The sequence below is a fragment of the Cladophialophora carrionii genome (genome assembly GCF_000365165.1).
Source record: "Cladophialophora carrionii CBS 160.54 unplaced genomic scaffold supercont1.2, whole genome shotgun sequence".
Taxonomy (NCBI): Eukaryota; Fungi; Ascomycota; class Eurotiomycetes; order Chaetothyriales; family Herpotrichiellaceae; genus Cladophialophora; species Cladophialophora carrionii.
Window position 1 is genome coordinate 3,531,382 of NW_008481827.1, and position 24,863 is coordinate 3,556,244.

Here is a 24,863-nt window from a genome sequence, read left to right on the forward strand (position 1 = left end):
ACTCACAATAGGTTGTCGAGGTTGAATCTCGAAGGATGCTCTCAATGTCCACCACGAAGGAGCCTTGCGGGCGGTGCAAAAAATTCAACGAAACTCACGCCTGTCTGAGGAGGCAGCAAAAGATAATGGTCAGCTATAAAGCGATGGAAATGCTTCGGTCTCATGATCTCTGCATTCTCCCAACAAGCATCTGCTCAAGACATTTCCTTCAGATTGACAGGCCGTGCTCGCCACTTTCTGCTTCAAAGCGACCGATTGTCCAGGGAACAACATCTCGACTTCGAACAGCTTCACCCTTAGGAATCTCCCAAAATGGTCCTCAGAGCTAAGGTGTTCCGCCACCCCATCCAGTCCACTGTCACTACCGGCACGGCTCCGTTGGACGAATTTGCCGACCTTGCACTGCAACCACGAACGAGAGCGCACGGAGATCAAGCTCAGGTCGAGATCCACCCGCTGCGAGAGAGCGATGCGTTTATCGTGTCAATCCAGCCGCCCAAAGTCCCGGAGGGTGGTCTCCAGCGCGCCTCGTGTGATATCGTGCTTGTCATTGATGTCTCTGGCAGCATGTCAGCTGCCGCACCTCTACCCGAAGCCACGGGCGACAACGATAAAGAAGCGGCTGGGCTCAGCGTTCTTGACCTAGTGAAGCATGCTGCAAGGACCATCTTGGAGACTCTGGGACCTGGCGATAGGCTCGGGATCGTGACATTCTCTGACGACGCGACGGTGAGTCACTCAACCCTTGGCGGACACGTGGTTTTGGAAGCTGAACCGCGGCATGGTCACAGGTCGTGCAGGAACTCACGTTCATGTCAGCGAGCGAAAAGAAGAAAGCGAGGCAGAGAATCGAATCGCTCCGGGATGAGTCGAGCACAAATCTCTGGGCCGGTATCCGTAGTGGCTTGGAGCTGTTTTCAACAACCGCGCTCGTCGACAATGTTCAAGGTCTTTACGTGCTAACCGACGGCATGCCAAACCACATGTGCCCCAAACAAGGGTATGATACCGTGCCCGCTCAAGTTGGGTCCGCCCTCTGCTGACAAGCGTACTAGTTATGTGAACAAACTGGGGCCTATGCTTAAAGAGGCAGCTCGTAAAAGAGCCTCTATACCTACTATTCATACGTTTGGATTCGGATATGAAATCCGCTCTGATCTGATGCAGTCGATTGCCGAGGTAGGAAAAGGAAGTTATGCCTTCATCCCCGACGCTGGCATGATCGGCACTGCATTTGTCCATTCGGTGGCCAATCTGTATACAACAGCTGGGACATCCGCCTCGCTCGAGATACAACTCTCCGACGACATCACCCTGGAGTCCACCGGTGGTACGTTACTGGAGGAGGGGGAACACGGCCATCTGCTGGAACTCGGTAACATCCAATTTGGGCAATCTCGAGATCTGGTTTTCCTCTGCCGGCCATCCACACAAGAGGACGTCGAGATCACTGCGAGGCTCAATTACAGAATTGCAGATGGCTCTGCACGGACTTCTCAGGCCCGTGCATTGTTCTCGGACAGGACAAGCCTACCTCAGAATATGGTCAACTACCACATGCACAGAGCACAGATTTGCGAGTTCTTGTCGACCCTTTTCCCGTTGAAGACGAACGGCGAGCACACGGCGATCACGGGCACGGAGGCCTTGACCGATGCCCACGCTCGGTTGGGCAGCATTGTCACGGCCATCCAATCGTCGCCATTTGGAGCCACTCTGGAGGTCAAATCTCTTCTAGACGACCTGGTCGGCGACGAGCCTCACGGCCAAATCTCCAAAGCCCTCGTCTCGACCAAGGACAGGAACTACTGGCAGAAATGGGGGCGGCATTATCTCCCCAGCTTGCTTCACGCCCACCAGCGCCAGGTGTGCAATACCTTCAAAGATGCCGGCCCATTGCTCTATGGCAAGGACAGTCCGCTGTTTGTCCAGTGCCGGACCGAGCTGGACGCTGCCTTTGACAGCCTCCCGGCGCCGAAACCTTCCCGTCCGCCAAGGGTCGTGTATACGTACGATGCGAAGGGGAGGGTGAGCGGAAGTCGAACCGTTGCATACAAACAAGTGAGTATGGCGAGCTACAACTCGAGCTCAGCACCTTGCTTCGAAGGAAACTGCCTCGTCAAAATGGGCGACGGGTACTCGAAGCCGCTCAAAAGCCTCCGGCCAGGCTTGCTGGTGTGGACGCCCATGGGTGCACGAGCCATCGCAGCGATCCTGAGGACAAGAATCCGCGGCAACAAGCAGAAACTGTGTCGCATTGGTGAGTTGCTGGTCACGCCCTGGCATCCCATCCAACACGACGGGAAATGGGTGTTCCCCAGTCAGGTCGCCACGCGCAGCGTCTCGTTCAAGGGCAGCGTCTATTCGATCCTCCTTACTCCATTCCATCATCCGAATGGCCACGCCGTCGAGATTGGAGGCCAACTCTGTGTCACTCTGGGCCACGGTCTCGTCAGTCCGAGTCGGAGCAAGGACGATGTTCGTGCACATCCGTTCTTTGGCAGCTACCGCCGTGTGGCCGGGGCTTTACTGCGGCTACCCATGGACAAGAACCAACATCTGCGATGTGGTGGGATGATGAGAACTGCAAAGTCGGGGCTGGCTTGTGGGTTCGTAAAACCCATGGCCGCTAAGCGTGTTGTAGGAGGGTTGGGAAAGACCTTGAGAGTGAGATAACTTTGTGTGAACGTAGAGTGTCGGAGGACGAGCGCCCTAAAATGCATTCATGAATAGCGACAGATGTCGGAATTAATATGGCTGCACTGGCAGTAAGAGACCTGGCCTGGCCAGGCACGTGGACTGCGGTTTGTCCACGGTGTAAGTTCGTGGACGGGCAGCCGTACCTCACCACAAAAGTCGGAGGTCCATTCGTCTACTCTGAATAATAGCTGTCTCTAACACATACTGTGTACTCCGTACTGCTTCTGGTGTCACATTGTGCCCGCTGCTCGTCCGTCGACCGGAAGTGCGTCGTCCAAAAATGGCATACGTCGTCGACGCCCCACTCCGACTAATTAAGGGCGCCTGACTCCGCGGCGTTATTGCCCCGCCACATGCCCGCTTTAGCGCCCGCCTCTTGCAGCTGTTCCTGAGCAACAGATGGCAGACGCTGCAAGAAGATAGGGCGACCAGGGCTCGAGGTGCGGTACGCTAGGTTCCGAAAGGCCCTAGATATGGTTCACCATTGCTCTGGGCAAATCTGTGGGTGTGGGTTTCCGTGTGCTGCGTGGATAGCGTATATCGAAAGGGGCGGTGTGCGACTCGACGAATTTATTTGACAGAGTGCGGACGAGCGAGCGCTTTCACCTTCACTTGCTATCTTCACCTCCCCTGCCCCTCCCCCTCTCTCCTCTCTCCTGTCTCTTGCACCTGCACGCCACCCTTTCTCTCTCTCTCTCCCGTTTGTAGTGGAGTTTGTGTCATTGCTGCGCAGACATTATGGCGTCAAAGGACAAGCTCATCTCGTGGGAAGGTCAGTCAGTGGTCTTGCGCTTTTCCAATCGGCAGCCTGCCTGCCTGCGTGCTCCCCTTCGATGTTCATTCCGCAATGCCCTGAAGCTGACATGCGCGCTCCTTTTTGCATCGACGAACAGACTACCAAGGCGTTCTCAGAGCGTACTGGGAATGGGCCGAGAGCTATGACTCCAAGGTGCGTTGTTGTCACTGTCACGCAGAACCGACACTTTCCATTTTCCACCCCGTTCCCAACTCACCCCGCTGAACGTTGTCCCCCCGGAGCAGGACTGGGAACGCCTACGCAAGATCGTCGCCCCCACCGTCCGCATCGATTACCGCTCGTTCCTGAACAAACTGTGGGAGGCCATGCCGGCCGACGCCTTCATCGCCATGATCTCCGACAAGAAGGTGCTGGGTGACCCGCGGCTGATGACGCAGCACTTCTGCGGCGCGTCCACGTTCGAAAAGGTCTCGGACACGGAGATCATCGGGTACCATCAACTCCGCGTGCCCCATCAAAAGTACGCCGACGAGACGAGGAGCAAGATCTTGGTCAAGGGACACGCGCACAGCAGCAACCAGCACTGGTACAAGAAGATCGACGGCGAGTGGAAGTTCGCCGGCCTGAACCCGACCATCAGATGGGGCGAGTATGACTTTGACAAAGTCTTTGCCGAGGGACGCGAGGAGCTCGGCGAAAACGAGCAGGAAAAGATCGCGAGTGACGTGGCCAAGCAGGCAGAGGGTATCCCGACCAAATGAAGCTGTTGTTGTTCACACAAGTTTCCGAAAAGGCGCAACCTGCCGGACGACCCCGAAATGTGCCGTAGGCAACAGATGTAGCCAGCGCAAGAGGAAACAACGAGGAATCTTGAGCTTGGGAATAGTAAAAGCACCTCTGGTTATCTCCGTGGCACAGATGTAGCCACCGCGACAGGAACAACGAGGAGTCTGAGCTTAGGAACTAACAGTAAACGCCCCTGCTTATCTCTCCGGATGGAGCGGAGACACGAATCGAATTCAATTCATATCCCAATCACGCCCGCCCACCTTCGCGCGTTTCGGATACATAACTTGAACGTCCCTGTCGGGTGATATGATATACCCAATCGTCACAATATCACAAAGTCCTCCCCATGCCCAAGTCGACGGGGATCAAGATGACCAGGACCTCTTTTGGGGGATCCGCGAATGGCCTCGCTTGTGGAATTTGCAATCTGCTATTGTAACTGCAAGGAACTCATTCCTGAACAGGTAAAGTATCTTGAAGCCATTTGTCCGATTAGCAACTACTTACACGAGAGTGGCCTGCCCCCCGTCAAGAAGCCTGCAAGCGCCAGACTTGAAAATAGTTGTGTGACCGAGGTTTGTTCCACCTGCACTGCACGTCTGACAACTGCCCTCTGTGCGCCGACGTCCAACCATACGCGGGCAGTACTTCAATTGTTTCCGTCATCGTAGGTTGGTCTCCTTCCTGCCCATCTCTCAAAAGGCTGGATAGGCGATATGCTCCACCGCCTCGCTGCCCCATGTGGGAATATTCATACCTCGTGTCTGACAAGTGGGTTCACCACGTGGCGGGAAACTACTTTCTACCCTCTCACCGCCGTGCCATGCCAGAAATCAATCATAATGTCCACCGATGTCGATGCTCGCCTTCCATGCTGGGGAATCAGTCAAAAGACCCGCCCTGGAGTTATCGCTTCACCTGGAGAGCGTCCCCGACACCTTGTCCTTGGGAGTTCAGCGAGTCTGCAAGCAGTAGATGCGGCCGCCATTGCGCTTGCTATTGCTTCGTCCTACTCCTTTTGTCCGGGCTCGTTTTGGTTGTCCGGTTTTGATCTGATAGTCCAGCCATTAAGATGGCCAGTGCCAGCCGTCAGATAGGTCGCGAATGACAACCAGGCGAGGTATGGCGCCATCAGGTACGCGGCTGTCTGGTCGACCTTGTTCCAGACATAAGTCATGTAGCCCACCGTGCCGGTCAAGGCCACAATGTCGAGCATCGCCTCGATAGGTCTGCCCAAGCCGAAGAACAACGGCATCCAAACGAGGTTCAACCCTAGTTGTAGGGTGTAGAGTGTCGCGCCTCTTCTAGTATGCTCGACCGTCTGGGGGTTCATGCTCGCCATGCCAACTGTCCAGACTCTGTGAGCTGCATATCCCATCAACAAGTAGAGAGTGGACCAAGCTGGCGCGAACACCCAAGGTGGTGGTCTGAAGGGAGGTTGTTTCAGGGCCAGGTATTGCTCTTGCGTGCTTCTAAACGTCCCTCGCTCTTTGGCAGCAGCGTCTGAGAGTTTCTTTGGCGCGAACTTCCCAGGCTGCGAGACCAATCCCGAACCAAGGCCCAGTCCGAGGGGAAGGAGAATTGAGATCGGCGCATTGGAGAAGATGGAAGCAGGCAACGTTAGCCCTGGGACGTAAGCCATCGCGGATTTTGGTCTGACTCCCGATCGTGAATTGCGCAAGCTAGAGAGAGTTTCAACGTTCTATGCCGAGGGACTCGCAGTTGAAGGACAGGACTGCGCCTATGTAGGTCGATTAGAACGGTCAGAAGATCATCTGGAGACAGGAATAGTTGGGATCAGATGAGCTGCGCAGGAAGGATGTCCATCAGGTGATATCTCGGTCGCTTGGATCCAGAGATGCTTTAACTCACATCAGATGCAGCTGCAGGATGACGCACTTAGTGGCCGCGGCACAGCCTCGCGTTCTCAGCCTCGTGCGCTTTGGACCTTCCTGACCTTCGCATCTTGTGATTCAATATTGATAACCTAGCGCTCGACTTATCAGAAGTCTTGAAGGCACTATGAGCACATTGAGATGGAAATATGATCTTGAAGATTCGAAATGGTCTATCGCCCATCACCTCCTATGCCCAGGCTCCTACCGCACTCATCAAAAGGCCCCCAAGTGTTACTGCTATACAAGCCTCAATTCTTCGTCTGCCTTGCAAACTTTCATAGCTCTTCTCGCTGAGAAAATCTTCGGCAATGAGCTGCACCAATCCTGCAAAAAGCAAGAGTCCGCTGCTGATTGCATTCGTAATGCCGACCATTAACAGCCCAACCTTGCTTGCCGGATCGTACAGCGAATGCAGAAAAATCCCCAATGCCTGCCCCGCCGGCGTGGTTACGCCGTAAGCCAGGCACATCAACCATGGCTTGGGTGAACCTGCGTCAAAAAGCACAGGGATCAACGCCGCTATGCGCGAGCCCAATGCAAAGCCCTCAAAGGTTTGATGAAAGCAGATTGCAATCAGCAAGACAACGAATTGCGTGCCCTGCGCAACTGAAACGGCCATACCAATGAAGATACTGTGGAAAATGATCCCGGCTTCCAGCAGTAGACATTGAAGAAAGAGACGACGTGGGTTCTGCTCATCCCGATCGGAAGACCGGTGGTGAGGGTCGTTCTCGTGTCGGGAGATCTTGCGCCTGTGCGGATTGCTCAAGGTTGCAGATTCATCGGCCACAGGATCAAGATCGTCCAGCTCCAGGTCCGAGTCGCTGTCGGTCGAAGTGCGAGGTTTCGGAGACGTGTCCGCGTAAGGGGTTGTCGGGGGCTGTAGGTTGTTCAGAGGAACGTGCCCATTTGTATGACTTGAGGATTCTGTTCGATTGTGTCGTGTCTCCGGTATTCTTTCCCATTCACTGGAATGGCTATGGCCGGCGCCTTGACTCGCGAACCACATTTCAATCCCTACGACCATGAACACCGCAAGCATGGCAATCAACCCCGGCATTTGGGGATATGTGTGTGTCCAGAAATCGGGCAAACATGGGTCTGTCATGGATATAAAGGCTGTAGGGAGCAGATGTATGAATGCGGTCGCGAGGAGGACACCAGTGCCGAAGTGTCGAGAGAGGAAGAGAAAGCGATGCGGAATCGGGAGGTCAGGAAAGCGGCGAGCAATGACGGGAAAGGAACAAGCTATAGAGCCATCAATGAATACTCGTTCAATTGCCGCGTTGTGGCATACCCAAGGTGCTAAGTGCAAGTATAAGGAAGAGCGCAAAGACGTGAACTCCCATATTATAGGCGCCATGTTTTCCCACTGTGCCGCATGCTGGCTTCGCCGGTGCATCTTGCCGTCGTTGAAGTTCAGCTTGGAGAACGTCGAGGGGGAATCGGCTCAAGAGTAGTCCATGGTCATCTGTTCATGGCAGTCAGTTTGCTGGATCAGTTGAAGATACACGGACACGGTCGAGACAGATCTGGACTGACCTCGAGTGGGGAGTCCAGGGGACTCTGGATGCATTACTTGGGCGCTGATCCTTTTCAATGGACGACCTGTCCATCAACGAAGCGAGAAAGACTCTCGTTAAGTTAGCATACGAGTACAGTGCATGGGAATGGCCATCGTTCTTTTCCGCAGCATACGTATCTCACTCCGAACAAATTGAGAGGGTCGCACCGCTGACAGGGGGGCTGAATAGCGTGGAGCGGAGCCTGTGTACCGAGTCTCCGGAGAAAGCCGTTTGTCGGAATTCTACTCCGTCTCTGTACATAACCTTGGGCATCTTATTACTCCCTGCTGTCGACGAAGTCCACCCAACCATCAGCCTGGGGCAATACAAAACTCTCGGTGATGTAGTTCGGCTGAAATTCACCAACTGTGTGGTCCGATTCTGGTTCGAGAGAACTTTGAACTTTTGCTCTCTTCAATCATCCTGGAATTTTTGGCTTTGTCACCCATGTAGCTCTGAAAGGTCTCACGAGCTCTTTACACTTCCTCACACAGCCCCAGTCGGAACTGGCTGTCACTGGGCCGTGTCTGTATGGATAGGCGCCCTCTCGGACAGAATGTCTGACAAGCCGCTGGACTAATTGAATGTGCATTACAGCACACTCAGTCCTGCTCTGAACGTCCATCAAAGTACTTCCAACCGTGCTCAACATCAAGACGCGAGATCCACATCAACGAAGACTTCCCAATATCCCTTTCATCTAGCAGCCATTGGCGTACCAGAACAGGTTTTGCTATGCGAACAAGCACTGATGAGATATTGATAAACATCTCTGAGTAGCTCGAGGCCCAAGTATGAAGTTGTCGAGAACTGGCCTCATCCGAAGCCCCCCATCGTCCTATTCGTTCTTCCAACTGCGCTCTGCTATCGACCACCGGAACCTTCAGGTTGCACATTGCATGTCCGGCTTGCCAGAGCAATATGGTGGCTTGTTGGTTCTGGTCGACACCACTCAAGAATTCAATCAGGTGAATATCTCCTCGACCTTGACGGCCTTTACACTCTCGCCAACGGAGTTGGACCGCCCAGGGAGTCCTGAAAGAAACATGGTGTCACTCTACGCCCAACAGCTAATTCTGTTATCCTGGATTCATACCATTTACTTCCTCTGCATGATCAGAATCGGGCAAATGATTGAAGCCATACATTGCTGATGACAGCGGCCGCTCCAGCATGTCCTGACTGACCTTATGCGGCGCGTACAGTTTTGGTAACTCTGCGTGCAACCAGCTTCGACCAAGTATGGTGTGTATTGAAGAGCCAAGATCGTGCAGCCTTGATTTCGCGACAGTCGTATGGAATACCTTAGACAGACCAGGGCGTCAGATCCGCTTAAGTGGCAGTGTTTGCTACTCTGTGAGTAATCCAGTCGTCAATTAACCGGTGGATCTCCTCATTGTTCTTCTCGATTGCTAAAAGGTGGCCATTGCCGCGAATGCCTTTGTCTGCAAGGTATACATGCTCCACAGGCACGCCGGCATCCTGCAAAAACAGCACTGTGAGATGATCGTATGTCGCATGGTATGAAGCTTCCCCCGTCACCACCAATGTCGGCACACCAGCTAGGTTAGGTAGCCTGGGTGCTGGCGCCTTCAGCCGCGCGCCATCGAAGAGACCGTTCTCTCCGATCTTGCTTGAGCCCTGCGTGAACTCTAGTCGGTTCGCACCCTCCGGCAATGGGGGTTCGTACGTCAATGGAGTTGAGGTGATACCAAATGGCCGCACGAAAGTGCCGGCTTTTGTCCCTTGTGTTCGGACGTAGAATCGGGGTAAGCCGGGGTAGATGAAAGGAGGCCCGTTTGGCTCCAGGGCCACAATACCACGCACCATCTCTGGACATTCGTCTGCAATGTGCCAGCCAATAGGCCCAGACTGGGAGTGCGTGACCAGGAAGGCCGGTCCTGTGCGAGCAAAAAGAGCTTTTGCAAGCGGACGAAAAGCCCTTTCCACGTCTTTGTATTTCGCCAGATGTCCGACTTGGCTTGCATAAAAGGCGTCAAAGATGGCATCGCCTTTCTTGCCCGAGCCCGGCCACTGTGTAAGTAGATTTGCCTGGGGAAATGAATCATGTGGAGGCGAGGTGAAGCATTCTTCTAGCTCCTCCACCGTGTAGTGGGTGAGATTTCCCAGGTCTTCGGCATGGTAGCGAGACCTGCCAACGCCGGGCTGGTCGACAACGTAGCATTCCCACCCCTTTTGTGCCTGCAGTAGGGCCAAGCCCGGTCGGCCATCAGGTGTGGCTTCCCAATGAGTGCCTGTTTGCGCTGCTCCGTGGATATAGATGATTGCAGGGCGGTTGTCCACCTTCCTGCCATATCGCCGCACGCAGATTTGGCCGGTCATGTGTGTCCCTCGATCATCTTGTATGTACTTTCCACCGACATAGAAAACGTCACACATGTCGCTGAGCCGCACACTTGGTTCCATGGCTGATGGCGTGTGAGGAGAAAGGAGAAACACAGTCTTGCTTTGAGGGTTTTCAACTTCAACCACTTTTCATTCGGCGACTTTCCGGGGCGGAGAGAACATCTACTTGAATCACGCCCGAAGCCATCTTCTCGCGCCATGCAGTAACGTAGCATAGGTTTCTCATAGATTTATACTGCTGTTGCAACAACCGAACTTCTCAATTTCAATGCCGCAGGGTATGTGACATACAGAAGGCGCAACAACTTTTTAAACGCGCTTCACGCAGTGTCGTTTTGCCCTGCAGCCGCCTTCGCCTGACAAGGCTTATCCGGCTCGCCATCCGTGCTCAAGAAGTATACGTCCTTGCGTAAATGAGTTAACATCTTGGCGCCACCGCATTGCTCAAAGATGGTAATTAATGTCCATGTCGTAAAGATCACCGAACAGCCCAACCCCATCGATGAGCCCTCGAAGCCAAAAAGTTGTCAAGGATAGGAGCTTCGCTTGGCGACTCATTCCACGGCTTGCTTGTTTCCAGGAGATATCATCATATCGGGAGGCGAGGTGCAGTGAATGCATTGAGCTGAGAGCTCAAGGTCACTACCTCCGTGGGATAAAGGCTCAGGAGATTGAAGACATCGCGGATACCACCCCTTCAGCCGTACTGGCGGGCATTGGGGAGACCGCGGCCGGTACGATAGCAAGTGCTCAGCGTGAATAGAACTCGGTAGATTCGAGTGGTGGAGGCATACCTATCATCAGTGGTGGAATGGCGCTTCGGGGCCTTGGGCCCTGCATAAGAGTTTGCAGATGCTGCAGACTGCAGACTTGTGATTGGTAAAGCGACCGTCTCTCTGGTGACGACGAAACAGTGCGGTAGCTGAGAACATATAATAAGGGTCGCAGTCACAATCTCATTCCTGCTTCTGCGACAAACACGCGCCTTAATCTCAAGTAATCTACGTGAGTAGAATGTCGTACACCAAGAGTACTTGCAAGTCACTTCAATCTCACTTCAATCTCACGTCCGACTGACCGTATCCTAGGGGACACTGCGGAGCAGATTCGCGACCACAAACTCGCCTGTTCTGTCATCAACTTACACGGTACCGAAGATTGTGTTTTTGACCAAGCCAGTTTGGATTTCCTCAAGCGTTTCACCGACGACATCTCCATTGAAAACCGCGACAAGATCCTCGTTGAGAACGGCTGGGTCGATCCACCTGGGGCACGACCTGGCTCGATGGCAGCCAGGAAGAGTGGTAGTCTGTCGGGTCTCCTCGTTGCGAGGTACGGCACCGATGATCCCGCTCTGGATGAGAGGGATTGGGAACTGCTCAAGGAATGGAATGATAAGGGCATGCCCAAGGGCGAACATGTTCGGCGATGAGGCAAAAGTGAACACAGTGGGAGTGATACTTCATCGCTCTGGACAGCCTAGGGATGCTATTCACATGATGTACGGATCCCCACGAGTTGTCTTGTCTCGTCCTGAATATTCTGCGGTTTTCTGTTCCTCTTCTGTACTCTCACGTCCCTGTAGACACTTGTATACGTACAGTAGCGCCAGACAAACGATCTCTGCCGAGTCTGAGTTGTCCGGCAGAGTTTCCCCATTGTGCCCATCGCAACCACCAATCAGGCGCTTTATCTGAAGATGCCCTGCGCCTCGCCGAGCGCCTCAGCATCGTTGCGCGAGGGTTTCACGCCGCGGATCTCAATCCTCCAGCTGCTCATATCCATCATCAACACTGTTGCTCCGTTGCGATATCAGTGTGCGACCAGCTCTCTTGCTTCGAATCTTGTAAGCTCACTACCTTACCTCTGTTCCTCATTCATCCTGCCGCCAACATTCAGCGGGCGCTCACTTCATCCTCTCAATCCCCGGTTGGCTCAGACCAGTCTACACTGTTACTATCTGTTGGCTGCGTTCTACTCTACTCTCAAATAGGCGGCTTCTATGCCTGCGATACTACTTCTGTCTTTGATCATGACTCTTCATTACTCTTCGAAGCTGCCCCTCGGTTCATCTCGATTCCACGCAAGTCTAACCTCTGCCATGTTTATTCTTAGCTATCCTACCTCGACGTGTCAACGGTTCGAAAGCGATCAAACCTGAACCTGAGGTTACTGCGCCCTCCGCTGGGTCGCAATTCCTCAAATGACATAAACGCGTGATCGGGCTTTGACACCAGTAACTGCCCTCTTGAAGATATCAAGATCAATCTCGAGACCATTCTTGAGACTGCGCTCTCAACATGAATCCATACGAGGCCTATGGGTCGCCCACCAACGACAGGTCACCCCCAAGATACCGCGGACGCGATGAGTCCTATGACCGCGACCGCAACGATTCGTACAGACGGAGATCTCCTGGTAAGCCTAACGAAAGCCATATACTACCGCGGATGACTGACACCTTGGAACCTAGCCAACGACAGACGTCGGCCTGGTCCTCGCAATCGCTCCCGCTCTCCAGTAGCCATCGACCGATATCAACCAGACCGAGATCGAGATCGCGAACGCGACCGAACCACACGGGATGACTACTACGATGCTCCTAGACCAGCTGCCAGAGATATCAGAGACACAAGAGATGCGAGAGATCCCAGAGACGGGCGGGATGCAAGAGACATACGGGACCCAAGAGAACGAGACGATCGCAGAAGAGCACCATCTCCTATTGCCGCCAATATTGATCGCTACGTTCCAGGCCAAGAGCCGGACAAGCAGGTTGTCAAGGTTAATCCACTGGCAAATCCTCTTGCTTTAGACACTCAAGCAGGTTTCAGCTTCTTCGCTGATTGGTGGCGATTCGAGCAGCAAGTTAAAGAAGAGAAAGAGCGTGTCAAGCTTGGTGGAAGACGACCATCCGACCGTGTTAAAGGCGAACGGGAAGCCAAAGAGGATCGCGATAAGGAGCGTGCACAAATCCAGCAGGCTTACAACCAGTATAAGCAAGAATTTCAAGTGAAGATGGCAAGACAATTTGTCCAGCTGCACAAGGGCGAGGAATGGTTCAAAGAGCGATATCTTCCGGAACTCCGCGAGCCTATTCGAAAGCGTCTCATGGAATCCCGAAAACCCGGTTTCGACCAATGGGTCAAAGACATCGAGACAGGCGTATTCGACGAATTCACACTTGAGGGGATCTACAAGAATGATAGCGACGGCGCGGGTGGCATGGTAGAGAAAGAAGAGGGCGAAGCCGTTGGGGGCGCTGAAGTGCTCGGAGTTCTTGACCTCGTGCCTGCCAAAGGTGGCGACTTGCGAGACGAAGCCTCCCAACAACCAGCCCTGCTCATCAAGACTCTTGCACCGAACGTGGGCAGAGACCGCATTGAGGAGTTCTGTAAAGAACACCTTGGCGAAGAGGCTGGTGGCTTCAAAGGTCTTTCGCTTAGTGACCCAAATCCGGCCAAGAAATTCCACCGCATTGGCTGGATTATGTTGAATCCTGCTCCCGAAGAGGATGTCGACGCGATGCAAGATGTCGAACGGGGCGATGGTCGTGATGAGGACGGTGAAGAAGGCAAAGAGGAGCCTTCAGCTGAGAAAATCAGTCCCGTTCAGAAAGCTCTTGATCTCATCAATGGCAAGACTATCACCGATGCCGTCAGAGGCGATTTTACCTGCCACGTCGGGATCCACAATGCGCCTAGTGCGCCTCGAAAGAAGGCACTTTGGGATCTCTTCTCTGCGCCAGAAAGAGTTGAGCGGGACTACGAACTCGCAAGGCGACTGGTCACCAAGCTTGATACTGAACTTGGGAAGGACGAGACGTCAGGAGGTCTGGCTAAGATTGATGCTCGAGTGGAACAAATGAGAAACCAGGGTCTTCTGCAACCTCCCCCCAAGCCCAAGAAGCCAACTTTCGAAGATAATGACGACGAGATCAAATTCGAAGAGGAAGGTGAAGAAGGCGAGGAAGACGAAGATGACCAGGACGATGAAGAGTTGCTGGTCATCAAGAAGAAGCTTGATCTTATGGTTGAGTATCTTCGCCGTGTCTTCAACTTCTGTCTATTCTGCGTCTTCGAGTCGGATTCCGTTCACGAGTTGGTCCGCAAGTGTCCTGGTGGACATCTTCGGAGGCCGCGAGCTGGCTTGAGCACGGCGGCCAAGGCGGCAGCCAGAGCCAGCGCCCTCGGTGAACCTTTTCCGGGCAAGAAGAAAGAAAACGGAGCAGACGACGAAGCACTCAGCCCGGTCCAAGAGAAGCGACCTCAGAAATACAACAAGAATGACCAACAGCTTGTTCGAGCGTTCAACTGGGTCAAGACTTTCGAAGAGAAGATCCTGCAGATCCTCGAGCCTGAGTACGTGGACTTGAAGAAGATCGGAGGCAAGCCAGTTGAAGAAGCGTTAGACGAAGAGCTTGCCAAGTATGTGAAGCAGGAAGACGAAGCCAAGTATCGATGTAAGGTGCCCGAGTGTACCAAGTTGTTCAAGGCCGACCACTTCTGGCGGAAACATGTGGAAAAGAGACACGACGAGTGGTACTCGGCCCTCAAGAAAGATGTGAGTACCGATCCGCCTTGTCCTGTACGAATGCTGACCCTCTGTAGCTGCAACTCGTCAACACATATGTTCTCGATCCGTCTCATATTGCACCGTCACGTTCAGATGCAAACTCGAATGGCCATTTCCCTCTCCCTCAGAACCACCATTTGAACAATGGCACTCCTCGCGGATTCAGCCTTCAGAACATAGGCATGAACACCATGAGCTTCGGTCAGAATGCTATGATGAACATGGGCACCATGATGTCTCCTCTCGTAGCTGGTGTCAACTTCAACACCGACGGTATGAACGGCAATGGTGCCCATACTGGCGGACCCATCCGTCGTGGCGGGGGCAGATACGGCCATCGACCCGGGCCCTATGACCGTAACCAACGAGGCAGCCAACGTGGATACAACAACATGGGCGGGATGATCCGAGGTCTCGTGCCTGGTATGACTCAAGCCTTCATCGCGCAAGGTGGAGGAGGAGGAGGTGGGAAGTGGGGTGACGGAGCTGGTGGTGGGATGAACGCCATGGGACCCAGAGAGGCCACTCAAGGACGGAGTATCAAGAGCTACGAGGATCTTGATGCTCAGCCCAGCGGTGGAAGTAGCGCTGGTGCAGCAGCAGCTGCTCAAGCTGGAGGCGGTGCGGAGCTTGACTACTAGGACTAGGCTTGATGTGGCGAAGAAGGAAGTGAGCCATTGTTGCGCGGTATGTGCTTGCATTGGGCGGCGAATGGAGGATTACACATCTTAAGCTGGACATCTCTGACCGGAAACCTCCAGAGGGTGAGTGAGATGGGTCACCGCCGCGGTCGTCGTTGACCAACGCCAAGACTGTGAGGTTTTTGCTACAACAGATACCGCTTTTATCGACTTGTGTTTTTACCTGGTGCGACTACCCACCAAGGGAATGGAGTCAACAGGTGCTTGAACTCGGCAGATACTGCCACCAAAAATGCGGAACAAAGATTGAAATGCATGCGTACAAACGTGAACCTGTGGATTGGCTACAGTACTCTTGTCGGTTCGTTTCAATCATGGAAGTGGTAGGAGGCTGTATTCAGTTCCCGATCAGAGGAAGCCCAAGCGCCATACAGAGTATCCATGCTGCGGATAGACATAACAGTGCGTGACGTGCTTCGAGCTAACAGCCTCAAGACCGGTACCCTACTACGACTATTCGTCCTCCTTCATATCTCCGAATCTATGCCCTCTTCCTCAGCACTCTCTTTCCAGCTGCTGGCTCTGCAACCACGACCTTCTTACTTGCTGCCCCGGTAGTGCCTGCATTTCTCTTGAGCGCCGTCTTCGCCGCCGACGCCGCGCGTGCCACACCTCCTTTCTTCTTCTCTACCGGACTCCCTGGTTCGGCCGCGCTCTTGGCAGTCTTCGACACAGCAGCGGCGGTCCGGCCACCACGCTTGGGCTTCACAACGGTGGTCCCGTTCGATGCAGTAGAAACATCGGTCGAGTTGCTGTGCGTGCTTGCTTGTGAGAACGTGCGTTGCGGAGAGGCCGGAGCGCTTGGCTTGGGCTTGGGTGGAGGAAGCATTTGGCCCTTTGCCGCTGTTGCGGTTTCTTTCTTCTCCTTGGACGCTGTCCGCGTGAATTTCGCAGCCGTGGCGGTTCCCCCGCGTTTGGCTTGTTCGTACATCCCGTGCATGCTGGCGGAGATTGCGGACGTCGCCGCGGTAGCGGCTGATTTGAAGGGCGAGGTTGGTCGCACTGGAGACATTGCCGTGGTTGGACGGGCAATCATGCTTTTCGCTGGCGAGGTGGGGAGGTAGATGTCTTTGATCGGTGAGCGTGGGAGGGTGCGGGAGTTATGGGAGCGGGGAGACAGGACTGAGGTGGTTGTGTGTTTGGCTGTCCGCGAAGTGGTGCTGGTTGCCTGGGCGGTTGTGGTTTTGAGGCGCTTGGTGTTCTTGACCACAGGGAGATTGTCGGGGTGGCTTTCGTTCTCTTTGTCCGAAGCGATCTGGATCTCGGAGCTCGGGCGCTTCTTGCCTCGAGTAGGAGCTTGCTGAGCTTGTTGCCGAGCCGGGGATGGTAGCTTGGTCGAGGCATGTTCTTGCGGGAGAGGAGGCAGCGGTTTGCGTCTGGGTGTAGGGATCTCGACTGATGTCTTTTGCTTGGGCGGCGATGCTCGAGGCGCATCCTTGGCTGGGCGTGCAGATTCGTGCTGTTCCATGAGTTCTCTCATGGTCATCTTTCGCATAGTGAGAGGGATTCTGTTGACGCGTCTTTCGATCCGAGCTCTAAGGTCGGCGCATTGGAGAGCATATCCTGCACGAAGTTGTCGCGCTCGTTCAGTGACTGGAAACATGTCAGCCGTGATGCAATTTCTGAGCAGCAGCATCTTCATACTCTCAAGCTGGAGGTTGTCCATTAACGCCTGCTTCTGCTGCAGTGTGATCCTCATCTTCTTGCGCGCTGGGCTACCTGTCGGCGTGACAGCCCCGGCAGGTTGGTCCTCGATCTCCTCCGACTTCCTCTTGCGCGTCATGGTTGGTGTCATACTGTTCTGAGTTGTGGAGGTGTCTTGGGCTTCACAGTCTGATCTCAAACAGTGTTGGACGTCGAGTTCGAGAATCGAGGATGGCAAGGTGATGATGCTTCATCGATGTAAACAAATGACACCGCTAAAGTCTTGGCAGGAACCCGCCGCGGCTGGCAGTCTTTCACGTGACTGTGGACGAATGCCTCGACACGTGAGGACTCATCCAGGATTGGTTAGACCACCCCCCAGTTACTTAAACTGGCGTGACTGGCCGTGACTCGTAGTCCTCCCCTGTCAGACTGTCGTCGTCGGGCATTTTTCGACTCTTTCGAAGTGCTCTGACAAAAGGCTGTAAGCATCCAGCTTACCACGCCCAACCTAGTAACGGCGTCTATCTTGATTCTCCATGCAGAAAATACGCCTGAAACCTCCAGCCACTGTTTCTCTAGACCAATATGATCAGATCACACGCACGCGCCTTTCGAGCAGGCTATGTAACTGTTCAAGGATCGTCAAGGTGACAGGGCGCATTGCAGATCAAGCACATAAAATGACGGGCAAAATTCAAACTTCTGGGGATTGCCGCCAACGCACTCTCCCTTCTGCGCGTATCGAACGTGAAAGCCAGTGGGCAAGTATATGTACTGTAACCTTTCTTCGCAGTGTATCATCCCCCTACGCATGCCCAGCAGATGTCGGTTCTAAGTCTGACCCGTCGAAATGTCCTCAATTGCCTCTACTGCATCGACTCTTTCTAAGCGCGCGCAAGAGTGCGCTGTGCCCTCGCAGTCTCCTCTCTGGGGCATATACGCAGACCAGTGGCACCCCGAATCCAATCCAAATGGATATATCAATGTTGGCGTCGCGGAGAACACTCTCATGCACGGCGAGTTGGAGTCTTATATTCGCAGGAGCAATGATATCCCATCGAAAGCCTTCACTTATGGCGATGGGCCGCTGGGTTCCAGCCGCTTGAGGGACGCTGTGGCGAGATTCCTCAACCGCCGATTAAAGCCCGCTGTGGCTCTTGAGATGCGACATGTCATTGTTACGAACGGCGTGTCTCACTCCATTGAGCATACATCTTGGGCATTCTGTAACCCGGGGGATGGATACCTCCTTGGTCGACCGTACTATCGCGCTTTCATTCCAGACATAGCACTCCGTCCTGGCGTGGAAGTCCTTACAGTCGACTTTGGAAAAACAGACCCTATGAGTGTAGAAGCCGTTGGCGAGTACGAGAAGGTGCTCCTCGCGGCCAAAGACCGGGGCGTCCATGCAAAAGCTCTCATGCTATGCTCGCCGCACAACCCACTGGGAAGATGCTACTCCCGGGATGTCCTCATTGCCTACATGCGGCTGTGCGAGAAATACCAGATCCACCTAGTCAGCGACGAGATATATGCCTTCACGACTTGGCACAACCGTCACGATCCTTCGCCTCCTGCGGTCGAGTTCACCTCCGTCCTGTCGATCCCCACAAGAGGCATTATCAATCCATCCCTCGTCCACGTGCTCTGGGGTATGAGCAAGGATTTCGGGGCCAACGGGTTGAGGGTGGGATACGTCATCTCGCAACACAATGAAGCGTTTCACCGGGCGCTTCTGGAGGTCGCGATCTACTCGTACGCATCGTCAGCCGCCGAGCACATTGCGGCAAACATGCTCGAAAACGATGATTGGGTTGACGACTTCATCCGGGAGAATCAGGAACGGTTGGCCGATACGTTCAGTTTCGTCGTAGACTTCCTCAACAAGCATAAGATACCCTATGCGCCAGGCGCAAATGCCGCGTTCTTCATCTGGCTGGATCTTGGGCGGGCGTATCTGGACCGACACCCCGAACGTGGCGCAGCCGAGGTCACCGACGCAATGGCCGACGAGATCATGCAATCGCTCATGAGTAGTAAAGTGTTTCTGGGGAGCGGGTCATACTTCGGTGCAGAGACGCCGGGATTGTTTCGCATTGTCTTCACCCATCCCAGACCTTACCTTGAGGAGGCCTTGAGAAGGATAGCAAGCGCAATAGGGGAAGGGACTGAAGCCGGACATCAAACTACGTTAACACTACGCGGTGGGTCCCAAGCTGTGAGAGAAGGTATATAAATATAGGGAGGAATGACACTTCCGCGCGGACCGGTGACTGCTCATGGATACTAGCTTGCCAGCCGTAATCCCAATATTTAATCACTCTCATTTGCTCCGGTCCTTGTGGTGTCCTTTGGCAAAGGTGAGTTTCATCTTTCCAGACGTGGCCGTTGAGAGACAGACCAACAGCGGTAGGTAGTCCCTCGAGGCCTCTCGGGCTATACAATTGCGGGGCCGAGTATTTTGAAATTCTAGAGGCAAATGCATGTGTACTGCCATGACGGAAGTGCAGAAATGCAAGGTGGTGAAAACGACCGTGAAGAATACCAGTGCGAAAGCGGCTTTGGGCCAGGAAGACGAAGGCAATGATCGAAGTGACGGAATGAAGTGTCAGAACGTCGAGAAGTGAATAGGCCGACTGACTGTCAAAAGAGAACGAGATACGGTACAAACCATGGTCGGAAAGTTGAAGGCACCTCCCTCGTGAAGAGCTCACGCAGCTGCTGCGCCCTGACGCCCACCGTCGAGCAGGCCATTCCGTCGCTTCAGGCACGCTCTACACCAATCGCACCTTGTCAAAGTTCAGTGTTCCACGACTCAGCCTCCACGTCCACAGCCCGACGAACAGCAGCACGTCAAAGAAGCTAAATACAAGGCTGCCCCCGAAGACGAATGCGTGATAGCCCCAGGCATCACTGGCGTTCAGGTTCGCCACCTGGCATACGATCGCCCACGGCAGAACGTAGAAGACGTTTGACACCAGTGACTGATACAGATACCACCTCGGTACAGTCGACAACAGGATTGTCGCGAGCTCCGTACTCAGTGCATAGAAGATGTAGCACCAATCTATGGTGCGCCACATATGGGCCGTGATGGATGCCACAGTGTCTGAGCTGGAGAGGTAATTTGCGAACGGTTTGCAGCCGAAAAGTGAGAGAAAGATACACAGGGGAACCTCGATTGTGAGGACGATGGCTGCGGAGGTCAGAGCAGGGGTTGCGATGTCTACAAACGAGGTGTCAGTCAGGCCCTCCAGAATCTAACAATGAGATCCGTGTACCTCTGATCTGCTTCCAGCTGGCTTTCGCCTTGTCTAAGTCGACGCCGACTTCCTTCCGCCACTCACCCCATCTATGCCCGGTGAAGGCGTTCGAAGTGGCCTCCAGCGTCTGGACCGGGACCATTACAAGGCCCCAGCGGATTGTGTTGAAGACTCCCCATGCCGTTGCATAGTCAGAGCCCATGGACACAATGTTGCTGACGAGCCACAGGTAGAATGTATTCCGGACGGCCGACTCCGCGAAGGTAAGGATACCTGGTCGGAGAAGCACTCCAAACGCCTTGAGGCTGGGACGTGGCATTTTCTCAATGAGGCCATGCTTGGTCTGGAGTCTCCAAACAATCAGGATGAAGTACGTCAAGCCGGCAAAGGCGGCTGCAAAGTCACATCCGAGGCGAATGCCTGCCTGGGTGTTCACCGAGGGCGTGAAGGATCCGACGTGGAAGTTTGAAATGATCAGCAAATCCAGGAGTATGTTGATGGCGAAGCGTGTCGCGGCGATGAGGAAGGGCACGTCAGGATGGTCGAGCGCTCTCGTAGCATTGCTGACGGCAGTCTCCAACGCTGCGCTAAAGACTGAGAACGAACTGATGCGGACGTATGTCAAGCTTGCAGTACGGACTTCCTCGGGTACAAAGCCGGAGGCAAACTGTTTAGCGGCGCCTAGAATGACGACGCTGACCAGCAGACCCATTATGCTCTGGAAGACGATCAATGTTTGTGTAAGGCCGATCCGCGATGACAGCGAACGCGATGCCTTGTCACCGATAATCACCCACGCGGCTCGGGGCAGACCCTCGTTGATGACTTCGGCGACGACGCCAATGTACGTGTATGAGTCCACGGTGGCGACCATGGACGCGTCGATTTTAGCTACCCATAGCTTGGACAGAGTGCCGTACAACGCTGGAAGGACAAAGCCGACGAAATTGTACGCGAGGGCGCCGCAGAACCTGAGGACGAGAATGTGTTTGTGGGGGTCGTCGACATACGGGTACAGAGAAGCCAACTGACCTATCTCGACTCCAAATGCTATCAGCGCGGGTAGCGTCCTCCCTCCCGCTGAGTCCATCAGCTGAGGGTTCGGCATCTGTAACGTCGACGACGTCCTTTGACGGCAACATTGTGTATCTGTAGGCGGTTCGCACGATTCTCCGGATCAGACTTCGGGGATACATCTCGTGCTTAATATCTCCGCATGTGGCGGAATCTTGTGCATAGGTCATGTCCTTTGTTCTGGGCATCGAGGCGAAAAGACCGCCAAGGTCACACAGCAGTAGCGGAGATGCAGAAAGAGAGTTGCAAGCAAATCATCAGTGTTAGCGATGCGAGCTTCACCCTCGCAAGCTGCTCGAAGGAACCACATGCCCCTCTCCAGGGTGCAGTACTTTTCCTAGCGACAAGGGTCAAGGCTAACATGTGAATCAATCTAAGAGACCGCATTGGTTAAAGTATGAGCACTGAGTGCAGAGACAGACAAGGATGGACTTTGTAAGACCTCGTGAACCTCGTGGAAGAAAACTGCACCATTCTATACAATGCTTAGCCCGAGCAGCTACGGGGAGGCAAGTTGGTGAAATGGGATGTTTTGGCTTGGCCTTTTGTCCCACTTACCTTAGGTTTTCCAATCTACCTTGACTCAGAGGTAGGTGGCTTCCATGTCGTTGACACTGGTGAGAGGCGTCCCTGACGCAGGCAAGAGCCTCCAGCGATGATACAAGTTGCCGTCAGATCAGCTTCAAAGGAGTTTCGTCCCTCAAGAGTCGTGGCAAAGTCTGCCAGTAATGTGCTCCCTCGAGTTGGGCGCTGGAACATCTCGTCGAAGTCCTCGTTTTGGAGCGCTTGAACCATCTCATTGTACTCTGGTACGTTTGTCAGGCTTGGTACCGGGCCTATGCCGTGGTGGCACGTAGATCGTCCTCCAACTCCGCGCAGCTGCTTCGGGCTTTGCCGCTCATTGTCGCTGGTGGTAGTATGCATAATGGCTATTGGGAACTCCACGAAGGAGATATGGGGCTTCCTGTCACTGTCATTGCAGAGGACAGGCGGTCGATGGGCAGCGCACTGCGAGAACATTGTGTCGTGTTGTTCAATAATGCATGTGTATCACTCCTGCCGACCCAGTAATGACCTTAGACGCTTGGTTACTGTATGCTCCTTTTCTTCCCTCCCATCTCGGACAGGCCCACTTCTGTACCTGCTCACCCTCGTTATTAGCGTCGACCGGTACTTCTGTCGCCCATAGCGTCGGTCAATTCACTGAGTGACTCCCCTCCTCCTGGTGTAGAGGCAAATACCGCCGTTGGACGACGTAGGCGATCAAGGGCACACGGAGGCACTTGCTTCCGCTGCCAAACCGCGCCGCAAATCGTTCCGGGACACATCCGAAGCGGGCCTCGGAAGAGGACGCAAGAAGCGGAGAACGGGGAGGGGAGACTGACGATGGTCGTCGATGACAGACGCTTCGGTTTAATGATGTACGAACCTGACCACGAGGTTCGCGAGCTAAATGCTGCTCGGTTCGGTTCGGAAATCCGTCTCGATAGAGGATGACAGCCTCGCGGAAGCTTTTCGGCTTCCTCGAACATATTTCTGTATATCATATCTACGGTCTGTAGGTCCGTGTGTTGTCACCTAAGTTGCAGGTAACGCAAGCCTCGTGAGGACTAAAACACTCTGAAAAATCATGTCGGGAGAATCCATGGGTGAGCACCTCACGGTGGGGCAAGATCAGACGGCAGCATCTTCACAACACGCGTCGACCCATGTAGCCAGAAACTTCGAAGTAGCCATCATTGGTGGTGGCATTGCCGGCCTGACACTCGCCATCGCGTTGTACCATCGCGGCATCGCGCTGAAAGTGTACGAACAGGCGCCCCAGTTCGGCGAGATCGGCGCTGGGGTTTCGTTCTCTCCCAACGCCGTGCAGGCCATGAAGGTCTGCCACCAGGGGGTGTACGAGGCGTTCGAGAAAGTTTGCACCCGCAACGTCTGGCCAGAGAAGCAGAAAGTGTGGTTCGATTACCTGGACGGGTACGCGGGGCCCAAGCCTGGTCAAGAGAGGCAGGACATTGCTTTTACGATTCGGAACTCCTTGGGGCAGAATGGAGTGCATCGCGCGGCGTATTTGGACGAGATCGTCAAGCTACTGCCGCGCGAGGTTGCGCGGTTTGGCAAGAAACTTGTTGATATCGAGGAGGACAAAGACAGCGGGAGGTTGTCGATGAGGTTCGAAGACGGCACCACGGCTGAAGCGGACGCGGTAATCGGATGCGATGGTATCAAGTCAAAGGTCAGACAAATCATCGTTGGAAAAGACCATCCTAGTGCCAGGCCCAGTTATACGCACAAGTACGCTTACCGGGGTCTTGCGCCCATGGATGAGGCGATCAAGGCGGTTGGCGAGGAGCTGGCAGTCAACTCTTGCATGCACGTAAGTCTTCGCAGCTTTATGTGGCTAGGAGTTAGGTGAAGCGCGTCCATTGCTGACATGCTGGAACATAGATGGGCCCAGATGGCCATGTCCTGACATTTCCTGTCAATCACGGCAAGACGTTGAATATTGTGGCCTTCAGGACCAGTCCCGAAGATTGGCCAGATTTCAACCGGCTGACGAGGCCAGCAAAACGAGAAGACGCATTGAGGGACTTTGCAGGTTACGGCTCAAACGTGATGAAACTGCTGAACCTAACCAAGCCGGACCTGGACGTGGTGAGTCACCAAAATTTCACATCAATGCAGGCAGTCGCTGATCAACCACAAAGTGGGCAATTTTCGACACGGGCAACAATCCGGTCCCTACTTTCTATAAGGGGCGGATATGTATATGTGGAGATGCGGCGCACGCGACTTCGCCGCATCATGGCGCAGGGGCTGGGTTCTGCATCGAGGACTCGGCTGTTCTGGGCTCACTCCTCGCCTCCGAGCAGGTCCAATCACCCTCGGATCTCGAAGCTGTATTCGCAACGTTCAATGACCGACGCAAGGAGCGTGGGCAGTGGCTTGTGCAGAGTAGCAGGTGGATCGGTGACTGTTATGAGTGGCGGGCCGAAGGCATAGGCAGGGACTTTGCTAAAATCGAGAAGGAGATCAATGAAAGAAACGGCAAAATCGCCGAGGTGGATGTAGAACAATGGTGCAGGGAAGCCACGGAAGACCTGGCAGGTAGGCTGAAGCGATTATAGTTTGGCGTTTGGATGAGGCTGTCTGGAAGGTCCCAGTCTTTGGTCGTTCCCAGCCGACCTTGAAGAACCTCACCGGTGGACATGGCTCCCGTGGCTTGTCTGCCATCTTCTCCGTAACGACCTATCTCTTGCCCGGGATCTTATGAGCATCGAAGGTTGTATATCCGCCGTTGGCCAATCCACAATTGCCTCCTGCCGTGATTGACCCAGCATGCTGATTGCCTGCAACCCCTGGTGTGTTGGCTGCGAATTTGTCAAACTCGACCCTGTCTTTGCCCGTGTATTTCTTGATGTCTTCGTCGGTGATCTTGGAGGAGCCGTCGGGGTTGCGACCGTTTTTGAAGTTCTGGAACGCTCTGTATTTATCGCCGAGGAAGCCCATGTTGGTGTCGGGCCTTA

At 54.1% G+C, this 24,863-nt stretch overlaps 12 protein-coding genes across 12 annotated transcripts; 6 read left to right on the forward strand and 6 right to left on the reverse strand.

The window, feature by feature from the left end:
* Nucleotides 1-312: 312 nt before the first annotated feature.
* On the forward strand, nucleotides 313-2,676 carry G647_03338 (uncharacterized protein; the record flags this gene model as incomplete). Its single annotated transcript, XM_008727683.1, has 3 exons — nucleotides 313-729; nucleotides 792-1,000; nucleotides 1,056-2,676. The coding sequence occupies 3 exons, from the start codon at nucleotides 313-315 to the stop codon at nucleotides 2,674-2,676; spliced, it is 2,247 nt and encodes a 748-aa protein (XP_008725905.1).
* A 762-nt stretch (nucleotides 2,677-3,438) lies between these two features.
* Nucleotides 3,439-4,218, forward strand: G647_03339 (uncharacterized protein; the record flags this gene model as incomplete). The annotated part of the gene is made up of 3 exons (XM_008727684.1): nucleotides 3,439-3,472; nucleotides 3,594-3,649; nucleotides 3,742-4,218. 3 exons carry the CDS (start codon nucleotides 3,439-3,441, stop codon nucleotides 4,216-4,218), a joined length of 567 nt encoding a protein of 188 aa, XP_008725906.1.
* A 1,037-nt stretch (nucleotides 4,219-5,255) lies between these two features.
* G647_03340 (uncharacterized protein) lies at nucleotides 5,256-5,888 on the reverse strand (the record flags this gene model as incomplete). The annotated part of the gene is made up of 1 exon (XM_008727685.1): nucleotides 5,256-5,888. The coding sequence occupies one exon, from the start codon at nucleotides 5,886-5,888 to the stop codon at nucleotides 5,256-5,258; it is 633 nt and encodes a 210-aa protein (XP_008725907.1).
* Nucleotides 5,889-6,331: 443 nt separating this feature from the next.
* G647_03341 (uncharacterized protein) lies at nucleotides 6,332-7,204 on the reverse strand (the record flags this gene model as incomplete). The annotated part of the gene is made up of 1 exon (XM_008727686.1): nucleotides 6,332-7,204. The coding sequence occupies one exon, from the start codon at nucleotides 7,202-7,204 to the stop codon at nucleotides 6,332-6,334; it is 873 nt and encodes a 290-aa protein (XP_008725908.1).
* A 1,837-nt stretch (nucleotides 7,205-9,041) lies between these two features.
* G647_03342 (uncharacterized protein) lies at nucleotides 9,042-10,136 on the reverse strand (the record flags this gene model as incomplete). Its single annotated transcript, XM_008727687.1, has 1 exon — nucleotides 9,042-10,136. One exon carries the CDS (start codon nucleotides 10,134-10,136, stop codon nucleotides 9,042-9,044), a length of 1,095 nt encoding a protein of 364 aa, XP_008725909.1.
* A 954-nt stretch (nucleotides 10,137-11,090) lies between these two features.
* On the forward strand, nucleotides 11,091-11,508 carry G647_03343 (uncharacterized protein; the record flags this gene model as incomplete). The annotated part of the gene is made up of 2 exons (XM_008727688.1): nucleotides 11,091-11,106; nucleotides 11,165-11,508. 2 exons carry the CDS (start codon nucleotides 11,091-11,093, stop codon nucleotides 11,506-11,508), a joined length of 360 nt encoding a protein of 119 aa, XP_008725910.1.
* Nucleotides 11,509-12,376: 868 nt separating this feature from the next.
* G647_03344 (uncharacterized protein) lies at nucleotides 12,377-15,292 on the forward strand (the record flags this gene model as incomplete). The annotated part of the gene is made up of 3 exons (XM_008727689.1): nucleotides 12,377-12,494; nucleotides 12,550-14,639; nucleotides 14,687-15,292. 3 exons carry the CDS (start codon nucleotides 12,377-12,379, stop codon nucleotides 15,290-15,292), a joined length of 2,814 nt encoding a protein of 937 aa, XP_008725911.1.
* A 541-nt stretch (nucleotides 15,293-15,833) lies between these two features.
* G647_03345 (uncharacterized protein) lies at nucleotides 15,834-17,147 on the reverse strand (the record flags this gene model as incomplete). Its single annotated transcript, XM_008727690.1, has 2 exons — nucleotides 15,834-16,945; nucleotides 16,997-17,147. The coding sequence occupies 2 exons, from the start codon at nucleotides 17,145-17,147 to the stop codon at nucleotides 15,834-15,836; spliced, it is 1,263 nt and encodes a 420-aa protein (XP_008725912.1).
* Nucleotides 17,148-17,849: 702 nt separating this feature from the next.
* G647_03346 (uncharacterized protein) lies at nucleotides 17,850-19,235 on the forward strand (the record flags this gene model as incomplete). Its single annotated transcript, XM_008727691.1, has 1 exon — nucleotides 17,850-19,235. The coding sequence occupies one exon, from the start codon at nucleotides 17,850-17,852 to the stop codon at nucleotides 19,233-19,235; it is 1,386 nt and encodes a 461-aa protein (XP_008725913.1).
* Nucleotides 19,236-19,773: 538 nt separating this feature from the next.
* On the reverse strand, nucleotides 19,774-21,370 carry G647_03347 (uncharacterized protein; the record flags this gene model as incomplete). Its single annotated transcript, XM_008727692.1, has 2 exons — nucleotides 19,774-20,225; nucleotides 20,281-21,370. 2 exons carry the CDS (start codon nucleotides 21,368-21,370, stop codon nucleotides 19,774-19,776), a joined length of 1,542 nt encoding a protein of 513 aa, XP_008725914.1.
* A 1,596-nt stretch (nucleotides 21,371-22,966) lies between these two features.
* G647_03348 (uncharacterized protein) lies at nucleotides 22,967-24,464 on the forward strand (the record flags this gene model as incomplete). Its single annotated transcript, XM_008727693.1, has 3 exons — nucleotides 22,967-23,713; nucleotides 23,785-23,991; nucleotides 24,045-24,464. The coding sequence occupies 3 exons, from the start codon at nucleotides 22,967-22,969 to the stop codon at nucleotides 24,462-24,464; spliced, it is 1,374 nt and encodes a 457-aa protein (XP_008725915.1).
* A 121-nt stretch (nucleotides 24,465-24,585) lies between these two features.
* On the reverse strand, nucleotides 24,586-24,846 carry G647_03349 (uncharacterized protein; the record flags this gene model as incomplete). The annotated part of the gene is made up of 1 exon (XM_008727694.1): nucleotides 24,586-24,846. One exon carries the CDS (start codon nucleotides 24,844-24,846, stop codon nucleotides 24,586-24,588), a length of 261 nt encoding a protein of 86 aa, XP_008725916.1.
* Between the last annotated feature and the right edge of the window lie 17 nt (nucleotides 24,847-24,863).